Here is an 18,748-nt window from a genome sequence, read left to right as displayed (position 1 = left end):
TTCCATGATGTCTCCTATCCAGCACAGCCCTAACTTTGTCACTGACTAAGTGTCTATAAGAAACGTCTGCCTGCTCCACTCTGTCTCTGTGCGTGCCTGGGAGATTTGTAGTGCTGCTGCGTCGCGTTGATGTTTCATGCTCTATCTGGGACGCGTCTCTGAGTAACATGCCGCAGCCGAACTGGATCACAGATGAAGCGATATGATTGGAACAGATGGTCGTGCTGTAGGTTTCGCTCGCCACCACTCAGGCCGCCTTGTAAAGGCCCAGAATAGAACAGAAGGTCTGGAAGGACAAGAAATGCCAACGGTGGCATTTGCTGAGGTCTGAGTCGTTGGAGGCGGCACGTCTTCAAAGATGATGCAAGTCTTCTCAGAACAGTCGGACGAGAAGGAAACAATGGTTTCTGAAGAGATGTTTGAAGCACCAGGTTTGGGCTCGCCTCTCCGTCAAACTCATTACTGACGAAAACCACCGCTCGGAAAACAAGACTTTGCTTCCCTTGTAACTCAAACAGGACATGAAAACTCACATGTGGTGCTGTTGTGGACGGAGACCAATGCAACATCTGCTACTGCAGGACTGATTGTGACACCTGGGAAAAGGGCTGTGCTGTACACATTGCCCCTCTTCAATCAGGAAGGCATTCCTCTCATCACACGAGTGAAATACGATTCTCCGTCATTACCTGCCAGCACCCTAAATGTCAGGCTGGATTTGTAAATGATATGCTCCTCCTAATTAAGTTGATATTTCCAAGAGCAAAACAAACCTCTCTCGCTCACTCTTCCCTCTGTGAAATGTTACTGCCTTTTTTGGGGGAGATGAGCAATTCCATTAGCACAGAAAACACTTAAATCTAACATTCAAGAACACTCCTATAACAGGTGTCCTTTCACATCCTGGGCTACGAATGTCCTGAACCGTTGTCTATAAGAATCTGAGAGTCGCCAACTCAAATCCCCCAAGTTGTCCAGTCCCCAGGGCAGTCCTCCCCTCCAGGTTACTTTTCTGAAGTGAGGATGAATATACAATTCAAAAATGAAACTTTTCATTTGTATTGCACTTTTAGGATCTTGTTAAAACTTCAGCCACAGCATCCGTTACCCTGAAGTGCAAACGTATTGAAGCGCCGTGTGGCAGTAGAGTATTCTGAGGATGTGCATTGGTGATGTATGAGTTTACCGTAGGGTTTAAGACGGCCTTTGAGCTATGGCAAATGAGTCTTCTGGCTCCAATAGGCAGCTTTTGGCCCTGGGGGTCAAAGAATAGGTCACGCGAAGACACCTAACGGGAGATGGAAGATCGTTCCAACATCTCACCCCACTGGGCAATGCTATCATCATTAGAGATGTTTTTCACAACATAGCCTTGGGATGGAATAAATGAGCCTTTAGACAGAATAAATGACTGGTCTGAAGAAGGCCTTGCTTCACACCACTGTAAGGGCAGAAACTCCATGTGTCCCTGGCCTCCATTAGAGGAGACAATGATATTCTCTTTTGTGGCCTCCCCACGGCCCTCTCTCTCTCTCTCTCTCAGTGTGAGATGAGTTGAGCCTTTAGCTGCAGTCACCAGAGAGACACACAGACAGCCACGCTGACCTACCAGCCAGACGTGGAGACGGAATCAAAAAGTCGACACATCTGAGAGAAAGAGAGAGAGAGAGCGCATTGGGGCTCCAGACGGTCTGGAAGAGCAGCAAGGGCTAGTCGGTCCTGATCTGAGAACGCCGACAGTGAGCTAGCAAGCGCAGGGGCGGACACAGGCATCCCATTAGCCTTTGAGTCTAAATGTCAGTGTCTCCACTGGCCTAGTTCAGCAGGCTATCTCCCCTCCCCCTCCCCAAACCCACAGCGCAAAAACACAGATGCAGGAAAAACAAATACAAATGTCCTGTGTACAATCTTTGTACAATCTTTGTCTCACACCAATTAATTATATAAAAAAAGACCACGGTTAAGATGTTATTTCACAACAGATTGAGGTAAAAAAGGCGACATAACGGCAACATTCGCAACCTCTTCAAACTCAAACGAGCATTGTTTGTACTGAGCCGGCAGCTTTTAGGTCGACTTACATCACACAGGCTGGGGACTAAGTTCTTGTAGTCCCGTGTAATTATCTGTGTGTATCCATGTACGTGTGTGTGTGTGTGTTTGTATCTGTGCGCCTCATGTTCATCTTGGTGGCTGGGGGCCCTGCCCTGAGAGTGGCCCTTGATGCCTGAGTGCTTTGTGTGACATTTTCCAGTAAAGGTAGTAAAGGCCATTGCAAACAAAAGCATCTCCGCGTGGCGCAACAACACAAATTCTCTACCTTCCTCGGTGAGATGATAACCTAATCTCTCCTTTACAGATTCTCTATAAAAGCACAAAAGAAAATCTCTTTGTCCTTCTGCCAATTTTCCGGACTAAAGAGTGGAGAGAAGTGTTTCTCAGTCCCTTACTTTCCCTGTAAGCTCTATTCTCAGTACTATTAACTGCTGAAGGGCTGTCCAGCCGTTATGCATAGTTGAGGTTAAATAGACCGCTTGAAGGGGGAAAAATATTTTTACTTAGCTTTAAGTAAACCTCTGCAAAGCGAGCTATTTAAGATAGATGCCACAGTTGGCCTATTAAAGAGCCTTTAACGATGGAAACAAATGGACACTGAGGAGGATAGTTTGTGAGCCAACACGACTGCGGACCAATTTATACACTCTAAACATGGCAACAGAAGCTAACTGGTGCCGAAAGACTCGCACAGCACACAACTGGCATGCAAAGCACTGGCTCTCTCTCTCTCTGTGTGTGTGTGTGTGTTGATGCAGAAATTGCATCAGCGCTGTTTTAGGAGGCATGAGTATACTCAATTAGTAGGACAATAGAATCGCATTAACAACATCTGCATTGTACTCCCTGCCCCAACTAAGACCCTGCTCTCTTTTAGTGTAAAAATCTATCTCTCCATCATTACTGGAAGCACACATTGTGTACACTACTGGTTTAAATGTCTTCTGTTTTGCATCTATTACCTTAAATACCCTCCAAAGGGAGCTCCGGTCAGGAGCGCTGGAAGCCGTATCGGGCGATAGCGATCCCCAATCACTGGGTCTATTATAAGCCTTCTAATAATTGCGTTGCATTATTTAATGATTCAACTATTCTTATTATAAGAACATCAAAGTATCTTGAACTGTTTATTAATTGGCAACATGTACAACATATGCCACTTTCTCTCATCAGCCCCTTTGTGCAGAGATCCAGCAGTACTTCTGTAAAGATTAAAACACCTCACAACAGTTTTTTCTTTCTTACATTGAACCAAACACAGCCGGCGTAACGCTGCGCCCCTTGGGATTTTAGATGTGCCGGTGTGACGTGTACCTTACGTATCTGTCTCATAGTCATACACATACAACACCAACACAATCTGTTAGTAAAAGAAATGAATGACTCGTGCTGGCTTATGTTTTTTTGCCATGGCAACATATCGCTCGCTTGGTTTCCATCCACATTCAGAAAGGGCAAAAACAGTTGGAGTTCGACTTCCATCCACATGCTCAGAGGCCATCCATCGCCTCCCATCTCATCTCATCCTATCCCACAATCGGCTAACCCAAGCCACCGATGGCATTCAGCATCTCTGGCTTTGGTTTGCCGTCCCATTACACACATTCCACGGAGCTAACCTCCTTTCTTTACGACACACCCCATCCCCTCTCCCCTCACACACACTCCACTGAGGTTGCCTGGGTTTGAGGCTAACCTCTCCTCCATCTAATGTGCTCTGCAGTGCGAAGGTTAAACATTATCAAAAGGGAGTATGGGATCGAGGACAACTGGCAATCTCCCATTGAGCTGCCAGTGTGGTCGCAGTGGTTTCAGCTTCAGCACAGTTAATGATAACATGTTCTCTCCATTCCGGCAGCACTGTGACACGGTTACTGTACACACAGCCATGGGGGGGCAGAGTGTGGCGTGGGATGCCGTTTTTAATGATATAAACAGACCCGGAACTGACTGCACTGTAAGTCTGCAAAGAAATATCCCTTTAAATGTCTAAAATCCATTTTGCCCCCCCCAAAAAACCATTACAATTTCAATGAGCTGCCTTCTAGCTGTTGTTGTTTGGAAATTAGATTATGATGCTGTTAGCAATCTTAAATAGACTCCATGACTCAAATTAAATACAGAAATACATACATGGGAATTAAATCACAACACTCTTAAGCTCAATTACCCCTGTTAGAACTCAATGGGATGTGGAAACAGCAACCGCATACAAACACACAGACACAGACGGAGAGAGAGAGAGAGAGAGAGAGAGAGATACAAAAGGACAAACAGAGACACTTTGAGACTGATAAAAAATGCAGGAAGATGGTTTAGCAGTGGCTGCGATGTCGCTAGGGAATTCACACAATTGTTGACTTCCATGTAGAGAGACAATGAGTTCGGCTTCATTGACTTCTAAAGAGGCAGTGAAGCACAGTAATTACCACGGCTCAGACAGAGGAGGCGCTGCCACCACCAGAGGAACAAAAGCAAAACACACACACACCAACGGACTGACACATATGTTAACCTTTACTGCATTTTTAGATACATTATAACTATTCATACAAAATGAACACGGTCACACGAGGAGTACATACAGCGACAAGGCAGTGATTACTCTTCAGGCCGAGGAGCGGAAGCAGGGTTGAAGTAGTTGCAACTGCAGGTGATAAGAGGCGCATAAACAGTATCACAGAGGCAGGACCGTGCTACAGAACGGGGAAAGACAGAGCGAGAAGTTTGGGAAAAATGAGGAATGAGAATCCCCAAACAATCTAATCTGTCCTTGAGTGCCCTCCTACTGCAGCATTGTTCTGTCAGAGCCAGATAAGTTGGGAAGCGCTGCAGTGAGTGAACAGAGGAGAGAAAAGAGAAAATCAATGATAAGAGTCTCCACTTGCCTCGGTAAAGGACTGAGGTGGGGGGTGGGAGGGGGAGGGGGGGGTGCTGGCTGAGCTGGGGCAGACTGAAGGGGACGTAGCGAATAGGGAGAGAGAGGGGGGAGTGATGTTGAGAGTCTGACTGGCATTGTTCCTGATGTGCTAACAATCAGGACCATCATGTCACTACACGAGGCCCAATGTTGTAAACACGTCTTAATACTTTAGTCCTGAGCAAGTTTTCTCCGTGGCCCAATTAATATAATATTCATCATTTCATCATCCGCAATAGTCTGCAAATGAACTCGAACACGTCCTGCTCCAACTTGATACAAAAAGAAAACGTTTCTCAGTTTCCACGACTAACCCAGTGCTTCCCATTAATAAGCTACTGTCTAGCTTGGCCTGACACAGTTTCATAATGAACTGTATATATTTTTACACTTCTCAAAAGGTCGGGTCCCGCATGGGGGGGGGGGGGGGGGGATTCAACTCTGCGGGTCAGCGACGGCCGCTCGGTGTGGGAGGATCCTCTCGCTGGAGCATTTCCCCGTAGCCCTGCGCCGCAACCGGGCTCTAGGCCGGCTTGGAGAGGTGAGGGATGAAGGCTGATAGCGTCTCCGACCACAAGACGATGTCAGCAACCCGTCCTACCCGTCTTGAAACACAGACCCCGTCTCATTTGCAATGCTTTGTGGGTGTGACTTTCTTTTGCTGTCATCCCAATTAATATCAATACAACCAAAGTGTTTATGATTGAATTGTTTACTGCACAAAGTTCTTCATAGATCCAGCCGCTTAACTTTGCTCTCATTTTGTAAAAAACTCCTGTATTTGTTCATATCGCCATATATATTGCATAAAAAAAATATATTGCAATGTCAGTTCTTTTCCAATGTCGTGCAGACCTATAGGCTCAATTGCAGTTGTCAAAGAGAAGAGGAGCCCATTCCTCCAAGTCCAAGATAAGCAAATCCCTTTTCCCCTGAGAAGACTTCATGCCTAATTTGAAGACGTCCCATCAGATAGTTGTAATATATACAACCTCTTTGTCTTCCACCTCGGGTCACCCATCCAGAGCCTGCTTAATTCATTAAACACTATCTTAAGTGGCTGAACTGATGAGCTTCCATTATTTAAAAAGTTTCAGACCAAGTCCGCCAACACAATTACCTCTGTGCACTGGTATCTAAATTAAAGTTAAATATATAGAAATCTTCCTAAAGCTGCTAAAGGGATGGAACTCGATGTTGTATGTGTTCATTTCCAAGACAAACTTTCAAACAGATTAAGAAGGAAAATAATCTGCTCGCAGTCTGCTCTGAATTTACCGAACGCTGTGGAGTTCTCTGTCCAAACATTCAGTGGTTAGGACAGAAAGTATGCTCATATTCAAACGCTCACACACACACACACACACACACACACACACACACACACACACACACACACACACACACACACACACACACACACACACACACACACACACACACACACACACACACACACACACACACACACACACACACACACACACACACACACACACACACACACACACACACAAAGACCTGATGGCGGATTTACCACAAGAGAGAATATGAAGGTGAGCCAAGTATATGGATGCAACAAGGACTAGACTAACATTCCTAAAACCAGTTAAGAAGGGCACGCTCATACTGGCTGTAAAAGGAGCCAACTCTGCTACTTGGTAGAGTCTTAACCCTCTAGTCATAGACGTAGTGGGGGAAAAAAGATGCTGGCAAAACTAATGGGGGATCGAGCACAATCACTCATCGCTACAGTTACATGTAGTTGGCATCCAGCTCTTTACTTTATTCGGCTAGGCAGCTGTTGATGACCTCTCGCACAGTGAGCCCACAGATTGTGGCCTGATAAGAGTCAAGACATTGGCATGGGTTAGGGGCCGCTGTCAATGTGCAGACCAAAGGTCCTCCGTAGGCAATAAGGTCAGACTGTATCCCAGCTACAGATCACTAACAAGTGTTCTCCTACTCAGAAATGAATGAAATCTTCACAATCCGCTGACTTTTGGAGGTTGAGAATGTCACACATATTGGACGGAGGGCCAGGAAATTTGGTGGAGACGACCGTGGTCCCCTCAGGATATATTGCTGAAATTGACTGATCCCTGAATTTTGAATCCGACATTATCATCAGGTCAAAATTCATGTTATTCAGTACCTTAGTATGAACAAATACGTGGAAAACTAAAGACACTTCCATCGGTCCTTCAGCTGTACTTTTTAAACATGATAAGATAGTTGTGATATGAAGGCCTTTACACACCGGAAGCCAGTCACAATGAAGTCCTGTCACAATGAAGTCCTGTCACAATGAAGTCCAGTCACAATGAACGCAAACATTACAGAGGCTCCATAGGCCGAACCAAGACAGCAAACAGTACTACTGCCTTCGACCTTGACGAAGAATCTGAATCAGATGCTGTTTATTGCCAAGTACACATTACACATACAAGGACTTTAGCTAGGTGAATGGTGCAGTAGCTTAGGTTATACAACAATTTACCTTAGTGGCAGACGCTGCTCTGGGTCAATAGGATCCTGGCAAATTGGCAACGCTGTTGGCCCCCCCCCCCCCCCCCCCCGGTGTGTAAAGGCTTTAACAGCAAACATTATTATACTAGACATCCTCAGAGAGCCACTAGTACGGCTGTAGTCTCTTGTTTTAACTATTAACTCAATTCTATCTTTCCATCTTCATCAATCTATGCTACGCGCGGGCGCACACACACACACACACACACACACACACACACACACACACACACACACACACACACACACACACACACACACACACACACACACACACACACACACACACACACACACACACACACACACACACGCACACGCACACGCACACGCTCTGTTAGGCGGAAGGAGTTTCTTTGTTTTTTGGCATAGATTAGTGTTTCAGCTGTGAGGTAAGGACAGACCAATTTGTCAAGAGAGTGCATGGAGCTAATCACATCAAAGGAACTGCTACCCAGGCTAATATCATCCCACGAGCAGGATGCCTCATTCATTAGTCCGCATCTGCAGGACAAATCACTTCTATGCTGACATCCAAAAAGGCAGCACACACGCAAGCGACATCATGCCTGGTGAAACTCAGACACGCGATAAACAAAGCTGAAAATATTTGACTTGATGGATTCGATGTGACATCTCGTTTAACTTTGTCAACCGTTTGACTCGCTCCGTAAATCTCTACGTTGGTAAAAGCGGCGCCGCAATGCACACCGCGGCAATCATGTGTGCGCATATGCGTGTGTGTGTGCGCGCTTCAAAGAAAAATGGCTTTTTCCTCGATGGCACAGTTCCATTCAAAAGGCGCTGGCCTCGCCTCGGCTCGAGTGGCAATGTGGATCAAATGGATGAAAGATGTTTCCCCCGTCTTCCACCATAAGTTGGAGCAGGCGTCTATGAAGAATATTCTACCTTCTTAGCGATAATAGAACACAGTTTTGCCCTTCAACGCAGCATCATTTGTCTCCATTTTCTCCACATCCGACTCAGCATTTCCACGGACCCTCCTCTCAGAATACAAGCACTCCTCCAGGGCTTTTGCGGCCCGAGGCGAGATTCCAGTTAAGGTAAAAAAGACCACATGCTACTTAAACTCCCGGATCAAAATGCTGCCAGTCGTTGGTTGGAAACCAAACCACTAAGATGCTTATTTACTTAACAGAGTTATCACACTGCAGCACGTCAAGCACAAGTACTTTATAGTGAAAGCAAGCACCAACCAGCAAGAACCTTTTAAAAAAGTATTTTCATTTGAGCAGCTTGCATCTCTACCGGCCCTGTCAACTCAATGATGGTCTTTATCTGAAGAGAAATGCCAACTGTGCCTTTATCGTGGCTGATAAGATGTTTGTTTCCTGTGTTTACATTGTTCCACACCTAATAATATAAGTCATCGGCGATGAGGATGAGGATGTGTGAAGCTATATAAAGCCCCTCTGACTGGCAGCTAATTCAAGCTCATACATGTTGCCTGTCACATGGCTGAGATGGTGTTACTACGCTCGGCTTCTCTTCCGTGAATCCTTTTCATCATGGATGCCGACACCGTTGTTGTTGAGAGGGGCCAAGTCTTTTATCACCGTCCCAACGAGCGTCTTTATTCTGCTTCTCCATTTCCATTTTTCTTCTGTTTTCGTCTCATTCGCCCGGAAGAGAAAGAAACTTCTCTCGAGTTCAATCTTTCACTAACCGGCACCTCCGATTTTACGCACTCGCACCTGTCTTACACAAAAACAGACGTATGCGCACACACACACACACACACACACACACACACACACACACACACACACACACACACACACACACACACACACACACACACACACACACACACACACACACACACACACACACACACACACACACACACACACACACACACACACACACACACAGTGAGGCGTAAAGAAAAACAAAAAACAAAGAACATGTCCCTGAAACCTATTTCCTTAAAACACAACGGGGAACTGTCAAATTGTCGTCGCTAAACTTTGTGATTTACCAAACTATGAATAACTTGTGCATAAATTAAGCGAGGGGATAATGAGAAATGCCACGCTTCTGTGATGAGGGGAAATGAAACGCAGCAGTGGCCAATCAACTCTTGCAGATTAGAAATAGAAACAACAACCTCACCTGACATAAGGAACATGCAAACACGATTTGACACGATCAGTCAAAAAAAGAAAAAGTTCAAATCTATCTCGACACGAATCATCAGACAATGTTTGCAAAGATCAGAGCTCCTCTGGAAGCGGCCTTGTTAGCCCCTTATTAGCTTTTAGCCTGGTGAATAAAGTGGGCCCAGACACCATGGGATTCTACATTGTCTTCTGATTAATTAACATTACTGCCACTCTGTTTGTCGACTCCCCCCCCCCTTTTCTCCCTCTGTCCCCTGCGCTTCTGCGTGGCTTCCGTGGTTTCGACATGTGTGCTGAACTTAAGAACTTAATGGGGAACGTTCACAGGGAGTTCAGGACACAATTAGCGATTAGCAGACAGCCATGTCTTCTGAGGGCTCCCGTCCGTCGTTTCATCCTCCCTTAACAAAGACGGGGGGGGATCTTCAAGCAAAAGGAATAGCATATGAGGCTGTAATGCTCTCGGATTTGTCCTGCCCACATTCTCAGAGAGATCATAGACTTCTTGGTTGATTAGAAAAGTGTGAGAAATGGACAGAAGTCTTTTAATTAACTATAACGATCTGGTCCAGGGAAACTGGGCAGGGAGGAGAGATAATTGAGGGCTGGGTTAGAGGTGGAGGACGCTGAACCCCTTTTCTTGTTTTTTATTATATCACTGTTATGAGGAACTTTCATAACAATGGCTGTAAATGAGCTTTTAGTTTCACCACTCTTTAATTATGTTTTTGGATTTCAGAGAAGAGGAGAATTTCCCAAACTGAGCTCATGCATTATTTAATTTGCTCTGTGCTTCAATAGAAATTGAAAAGTTGAAATATTAAGACTAAAATAATCTTGAACTGCAAAATGGTGTCATCCATGTCTTCGCCACTCCTCCTGTGTGTCTGTATCGCGGCACACCGACAAATAAAAAAAAAAGTGACGGAGCCGTGATGGCTGAATCATCACTTTATTGGTTGCCTTCGCGGCGGCTTCATTTCTAACGTGATCAATTAGGCTGTAATTAAAATGCTGCCGTAGACAAACAGCGGCAGTGGAGGAGTGAGTGGGAAGGAGGAGGACACAACAGCGTTCGGGGCCCAGGGCCAAAGCTGTACTGGAGTAAGTGGGCGGACTGGGAGGAGGAATCTACATCCCTTTTTGTTTTAGAGAGCCATAATGGCTTTCTGTGTTTGTTTGCATGAATGTGCAACAGCAGTGAGAGCACCATATATGATGAATGTGCTCGCTGCTTCAGGAGACAGAGCCTTATCTTTCCACCCTGTTGAGAGCAAAGTGTCTCTCTCTCCCTCCACAACACCCTCCCTCTGACAGTAGCCTAGCTGAAGGACATGGTCAGTGTGACACTCGAGCAAAAGAGAAAACAGCCTTGTAGGCTTATCGCTATCCAGCTGGTGTAATCCCTGTCCACCACATCCCAGCAAAAGAACAGCCCTAGGAGCGCCTCGCATCGCTGTTGCTCCTGTTGACAAACTATTTTCCCAAAGACAGCAGGGACACCTTACAGCAGCCACTGTGAAGTCTTAATCTGACATCACCAACAACAACAACAAATACTGCTAACCTCAGACAAAATGTGCATGTGTGTATGTGAGCGAGAGAGAGAGAGCTAGCAGTGTCCCCTTGTCATCTCTCCGCCCATGCAGACCATCTGTGCATTAAAGAGCTGGAGTCCAAGCAAAGTATTTAAACGGGTTTAATGTCTTCAGGAGAACCATAACCGTGGTCCTGTAGGACCCCAGAAGGCCCATCATACCAAGGCAGGAGGTCTCTTAATGTACCGAGCAGATGACAAGTGTGCAGAGTTCACACACACACACACACACACACACACACAGCGCAGAGTAACTCAATCTGCAGGAAGTCTCCCACATTTGTTCATCCACTCTCCCCTCACCCTCTGTCTCTCCTCTCAAAACAAAAGGGACAAGATGTCAAAAATCTCATTAAAAATAATGCCCTCCACCTGCTTTCTTTCTTTTTTTCCTCATCAACGACCGGCTTGGAAAAAAAAAACTAAAAAAGAACTGGCGTATACCCGACGGAGCGTCGGACGACTACCTCGGTGCACTCAACCACAAAACGCACAGACCCAAGTACACAAAAGCACATTAACTGTTCCGCAGCATGGGTTCCCCAAGGCTCATAGTATTAATCAAAAGCAGAACTCCTGCAGGTAGAACCCCCACCCCCACCCTGCTTATCTCATAAACCACTCATGTGTAGACCTTAACAGGGTAAGAAACGTTCAGCCATGTGGCTAAATCATCTATATGAGCCTCTCTGGAAAATCCACACACAGTTCTTGAAAACTATTGGATACATACATCAGGCGCGGGGTTACACGTTAAGTAAATATGTGTCAACTGGCGTTTCGGAACAGCTCCCTGAGGTCAGTTTAGCCTTTGGCCCGAAGAGCATAAACCAGCACCTCAGTGTGTCTCACCGCTTTACGAGACATCCAACAAATGTCAGCCTCCTGCGTCTCTCTAATTAATAACCATGGAGGAAAAAAACGGACGTGTCTGCGGCTGCTGTCTCCGCCACGGAATATCCTCGCAAAAATTAGCCATAAAGCATGTAATGGTTCAAACAGATGGCGGAGAGAGAATAAGGATTTGTGCTGTTATTTTGCATTATAACAGGAGATTAGATGTTTATATTGGGGGGTTGCAGAGTCAAGACATGAATGATTCAGAACAACAACGGAGAGAAAGAATCACAGAGAGATAGGACTTTGAATATGATTAGAATAAAGTAAGACGCCAAGATCCCAAACTAATAATGAGAGAGAGACAATGAGAGTTATTTAGGCAGAACAGCAAAAACACAAACAAAAGAGGCGATATTCCAACAATGACTACTCTCCATGAGGATGCCTGTCTGCCATCGACCCAGATAACACAGCAGGCTGTGTATCCTGAGATTTAGGGCAAAAGGTAAACAGCAAATCAAAACTATCTAATTCAGTTTGAGCGTGAAGGGAAAGAGAAAATTGATGTATTGTCCATCCCTACGGAGCGTGTGAAAACTGGCATCTTTTATTCAGGCTCCTATGAGTCACTCCTTCGTAGTGGACTCCTGTCCCCACATCACCAGAATGCTGAGCCACTGAAGTGTGTGCGTGTGTGTGTGTGTGTGTGTGTGTGTGTGTGTGTCAGCTCAGATTTTGGGTAGAGGGGACGGGAATTTGACTCTGACTCTTGGCGTATTTTTAAAGTCTAAAGCAGAGGATCCTGTGAGGCTATTTGCAATAGATTGACACTTAACTGGAATTCAAATTCTGCGCTTTAAGTTGCAAAATGATTTCCGGAATACAAAGCTTACAGAGAAGGAACAGCCCGGCAAGTGGATTTTGGAAAGAATCACCTGAAACCTCATAGGAAAGCTTCCGGGTGCCCGCTGGAAGAGATTTTTTTGGAAATATTATCCTGGAGGAAATTACAGCTCTGAACAATTTGTTTTATTCAGAATGCAAAGCTCTCTCATCCATTTCTTCTGGTTATCCTCCTGGTGGGGCAACAGCCATGCTGCGAATATAGAAACAAGGCGGCACTAGAGGGAGGGAGAAGGGATCTGGGTCAGAGACGTAAATGCCATCTGAATCTGGACTGAATGGCAGCGTATAAGGACACCGTCATAGACATTGTGTGTGTGTGTGTGTGTGTGTGTGTGTGGGGATGAGAGAGCGAGAGAGAGCGAAGGAGTGCTTGCAGTGCATCAGGAAAATGTATTTATAAGTACAATAGCAATCCTGAGGCTGGCCGGGAGGGTTAAGGACAGATATGGTCACCTTAATACAGACATTCAGGCCATTCATTCTGGATGATGAGTGACTGGAGGGGATCAAATTTTCCAACGGGAGCCAAGCACTGGTGGAGTTTCTCGAAACAAAGTGATGACTGCGGAGAAAATCGGAGAAGCTGTACTGTGGACGTCAGCACTGTTACAGCTCAGGTACCGACGTGTCCGAAAGAAGCACACCAGAATTTAACAAATCAGTCTTTCAATCCCCTCCTTAACGCTCTCTCTCTCTCTCACACACACACACACAGTCAGAGAAAAAAACACAACCACAGTCAAAGTGAGGGCTGCCCAAAACCACCGGTAACCCAAACATAAGTCCAAGCTCAGCAGAGTGGGCTCACTGAGGGACACGTGGGACGAAGTTACGCGAGTGAGTTCCAACTCCTACAATACACTCCAAACGTCTTGTTGATTCAATTATCAATCCTTCAAATGATCTAAATCAAATTCTAAATCAGTTCATCCTTGAGTCCAAGTGGACGGTTGTGCCAAATTTGAAAAAAACAAATAAATACCCTCCAGGCGCACGAGAGATATCACGATCAAGAACGGGACGGACAACACGAGAACACGGCGCCTCCGGCCACGGCCTTTCGCAGAGGCAAAATAAAAACAGCATCTGACCCACATTCCTAAATACCGGTAAGATATGCAAGTCATATCTGGCAGCGCAGTCATCAACTGTGGCGACTGGGTTTTCCAGATGAATAGAGCGCAAATCTATCCACTCAGCAGGAATAATGCAGTGTGTGGAATTAATACGGAGGAATGTTCATTGGACGCACTGTGTTTGCCGATGAAAACTCTCGGTCGGCTTAAACACCCAGATTTTTTAGGAAGTGATGTGAATGAGCGTCTCTGCCGATTAAAAAGAAGATTAATCAGAGACGAAGCAGAGAATGTCTCATGAGATGACTGAAAATGATGACAAAACAAATTGATATTCTGAAGAAATTATGAAAAAGTGTGGAGGAGTTTTGCTAAACGCAGATCAAATGCACAAACAGAACTAAATCCATTTCATACAAGTCTTATACCAGATATATCGTCAAATATGTAGCCTTGGGTTTGTTGTCATATTTGCTGTGGAGGTTTCAATAACTACGCTAGACTTGGACATTTTATGAAATGTGGTACTTCAGAGTGATTTAAAATAAAAAAATGTGAAATGTAACATCCTCCTCCTCCTCCCTGCCGACCTCCTGTCTAGACCCTCATGGCCGAGGTCCTAGTTCTGTCCTTCCCATTATTCCCCCGGTGGCATATATATATATATATATATATGTGTTGGGGTGTGTGTGTGTGTGTGTGTGTGTGTGTGTGCATGAGTGGGTGTCATTACTCCTGCCCCCTCTTGATGGTTTTGGGTTAAACAATGTTATTATTAAAGCCTTTCCAGAGTAGCTTCCTGCCTCCCTCCAGTGACACCCTTACCAACTATAAATCAACTGCCTGAGCCCTGTAAATCACATACAGCGTGTGTGTGCGTGTGTGTGTGTGTGTGTGTGTGTGTGTGTGTGTGTGTGTGTCTGGCCACTGCGCACTCACATGCACATGAAGATGACATTGCAGCTGTGAATGTGTCACGGCAGAGACAAGCACATATTACTTTATCAAGATCCTTTCAAGCAGCACAGAGGACACAAATGGTAAATGTTGAATAAAAGCATATGCTGTGAATATGATTTAAGGGGAAATGAATGACAAGTCTGTATGTTTTCATGAGCGGAGACCGTCGTGGTTTATTCGCTCCGATAACACGGCAATCTTTGACTTTTGTGAGGCTTACGCTGGAGAAATCGCACTAAAACATCTTCTGTTGGTGGTAAATTGAATTCTTAATACGGAAAACAACCCTGTTAGACCTCCGACGATCATTTTATGTCTGAACGGAGACACAGAGACAATTTCATCTCTCAAAACCAGATGAATAATGCTCTCTGAAACACTCGGCTCCTGTGTAGCAGTGATGGCTCATTCTGGGATTGTTTGTGATTGTGTTAACACCCCCTGCTGGGCTGAAGACATCACTGCCACACACGGAGAGGAGCAAGCTCACCACCAGCGACCAACGTCCCACATCCAATCCCGCTTCCAGCCAGGCGACGACGCACCCAAGTTAATGAAACACTACAATCAGGCCGACACCTTCCTCCAGAACTTTTATCACTCCGGCAAAAAGAGACACACACAAATACAGACGAGGGAGAAAACAAACCCAAAGATGAATATACTGAACCCTATTGTACTGTGTGTACTTCTGTGTCTTTGTGCACGCACACACTGAAGAGAGAGAGAGTCTAGACAGCTGCATCCCCACCAGGTCTCTCACCGCTAAGGAGAGTGAGACGTATATATTTTGCAGCTGCCGAAGACACTGTCGACCCACAAAAGAGCTATTGTGCGCCCACAGCAAAACAATACAGCTTAGCTGAGCTATGAGGGGGGAAAGAAAAGAAAAAAACAACCATTGGGATCAATAGAGAATTGCAATTAGCCCACATTGGCAGGAGCAGTGCCAGATTAGACACAGGATGTCGATTCCATTTCCTGCACTATCGAAGCCCTCGAAACTTGGTCGGCTCGCTGTGTAATTGGAGCAACACACATACAAGCTGGGTAAGGCGTAGTGTGAAGGTGACAGATGATGAAGATAGTGATAATAATAATTAGAATATTGAAGAGGTTGTGCAATAACAACAAATACATTCTAGCATTTAACTAACAAGCATTTGGAGGAGCGGAACAAAAAAGCCTGTATCGTAGCCACGTACACTTCTGCTTAAAAATATGTGAAGACATGTTCGTCTGAAGCAACACGGCATGACAACAGCAGACCGACGCACTGACTTCACAGCACAGAGTTTGCTCCAGATCGTTTCTGTAATTCACACAGCAGTAGTTCACAATATTCAATGTCCATCAACCCTCCAGATGCATAAATACTACGATTGTAAAACGACCCGGCATTGAAAGAAAACACACCGCCACACATATTCCCCTTCACCGGCCTCGACACAGAGAGGGAGCTCTTCTCACTGGCTTCAGCCGATGAAAGCTCGTACCTTTGCGTATGCCCTGGCCTTGCAGTACATCCCTTGATATCAGCACAGAGTAGAAGCTTTGTGAGAAGCCAGGTCGGCAGGGACCTCTGGAAGCATGCTCGCCATTATTCCTCTGGAAGAGAAGAGAAATACAAAGCAAGACATCGATAAACATGGATTCCATTGATTTCTTGCTTCTCTTTGGCCCTGAGCCTGGGAGAAAAAGCGGCATATTGCACCGCGGTTAGCAGAAATATATTCAACAAGTTCATCGACTGCATGATCCTGGGTAGGCACATAGCTGATTAAATACCCACACTCTTATAATGTCTGATAACAAAAGAAAATGCTCTGTTTAACTCGCTCCATAAAAGAAAGCAGCCCGTGATGACATGAGGACATTCTTTAAATATTGTACTCTGGGTTAAGTGAGCCATATAACAGCACTGCAGGTGTGTGTGTGTGTGTGTGTGTGTGTGGGGCGTGTGTGTTTGAACTGGCCTGCAGAAAACTTCGCACACAACATTTAGCGCTCACTGCTGGTGAAATTGAACGATCTGACCAGCTACAGAAGTGGATGTGCGTGCGCACCAAAAAACAACACGCACACACACACAGGTGGATGCCAGGGCTGGAGTTCCGAATGCAGAGGCGGCATAACACACTCGTCCCTCTCTCCTCTTCGGAGAGGAATAACGGAGGAGTCAAATATCATTTGTGTAGTTCTCCTAAATTTGCATGACATAAAAAAATATATGAATGGCTTTGGTCAGGAAAGCGGCAGAGAGACAGATTAAGCAGGGTTCCTCAGTGCGCCGTTAGGACCGTTAGTCCACCGGCACCGATGAAACGACGAGCAGAGGTTTGAAAAGCACCTCACAACTTTAAAGGTTAACTTATTGTAGACATATGTGGGTTTTTTTTTTTTGGGGGGGGGGGGGGGGGGGGGGGTCAAAGAGGCTCAACGGAGGGAGCTTCTGCAAAAAAAAATAAGCGATATGACTAAATGTGTTTGATAAAGAATAAAAAGGTTTCATCTGGGGTGATTGGATTGCGCTGTAATAAGAATGTAGCGTAGGAGCCCGGTGATGAACCCCGCAGCGGTCCAGAGGAAATCTGACGAGGATCAGAGCGGAGAGCCTCCTGGATCTTAACACGGACTTTATTTTATTTTTTCCCCTTTATGAAAACATTAAAATTCATTAGCGAACCAATTAGCGCACTTGTAGTGAAACACGGAGCAGCTCTGCGCCGCTGCGGCACCGACACACCGGACCGACGCTGGACTCCATCCGACTACCGTTACATGACTTTTACTCCAGCTCATGCGCTACTGCTTTGAAGAACCCCGCACCCCTTGAGACGCTGCGTCTCTCACAACTTACAGAAGCAGCTGTTGTAAAAAATCATAATAATAAAAGAAATCTCACCGGGAATGAGTCCAGAAGAAGGGCTGCTGTCAGGACCAGAGCGAAGTCGGTTCTCATCGTGGCGAGCGAGCGAGCCAGTGCTGCCTGGACGAGGCACCAGAAAGAAAGGGTAGATGCGTAATGATTCTCCGGTAATTGCACGAGTTAATTCCCGTCCTCGTTTGCTCGGGACTTGCTCGTTACGTCCCTCTCGTGCGCTCCGCGAGTGTGCTGCTGCAGCTCTGCCCCGAGTTCTCCCCTCCCCGGCTCTCTCATCTGCAGGTAAGCGCTCCGCTCGGCACCGAGGCGCAGCAGCCAGCGTCACTCTCCAACCCCTCCTCTAACCCGGTGCAGGAAAACTCCACACACACATGCGCGCGCGCACTTAAAGCAACACTCGTTGGGAGCTTTTGGATCAAACGAGCACGCAGCCTGACGTCTTTCCGAGGTCCCCCGGTATATATATATATATATATATATATTTAATCCCTCTCCCCCGTGGCGACCTAAACGGTTTTATGGCTGCGAATGAAAGGACCTTTTAAACCACGAGTCGAGTCTCTATATGCCCGTGTGTGTGTGCGTGTGTGTGTGTGCGCGTGTGTGTATGGCAAAGTCATTAACCATTAGCAGTGAAAGTTCCTACGCGGCTTCGCAGGCATATAGCTCACATCTGATTTGTACGTTATTGCATTTTGACAGTTAACTCATCAGGCAGATGTGCGCAGCGTTCAAACACCTTAATAGGCTCGTCTGCTTTCCATTATTCTCATTTAAGAATCCTTAAAGGTTCAATTTGGGCACATTTAGCAGACAGGCAGAGTACCTGCACATGTC

General features: G+C 45.8%; 1 protein-coding gene across 1 annotated transcript in view; it reads right to left on the bottom strand.

The window, feature by feature from the left end:
* LOC142958372 (cadherin-4-like) overlaps nt 1-17,989 on the bottom strand; it is a 212,241-nt gene extending 194,252 nt beyond the window's left edge. Inside the window, exons 1-2 of the mRNA XM_076099790.1 lie at nt 17,933-17,989; nt 16,524-16,635 (exon numbers count right to left, since the gene is read on the bottom strand). Coding sequence (XP_075955905.1) covers nt 16,524-16,635; nt 17,933-17,989 — 169 coding nt within the window. The remainder of the gene's footprint in view (nt 1-16,523; nt 16,636-17,932) is intronic.
* Between the last annotated feature and the right edge of the window lie 759 nt (nt 17,990-18,748).

This window comes from Anarhichas minor, unplaced genomic scaffold, assembly GCF_050575085.1.
Source record: "Anarhichas minor isolate MPS153535 unplaced genomic scaffold, ASM5057508v1 ptg000003l, whole genome shotgun sequence".
In the NCBI taxonomy this organism is placed as follows: Eukaryota; Metazoa; Chordata; class Actinopteri; order Perciformes; family Anarhichadidae; genus Anarhichas; species Anarhichas minor.
The sequence above is the reverse complement of the archived record's forward strand: the minus strand, read 5'-3'. Positions and strand labels throughout refer to the sequence as shown.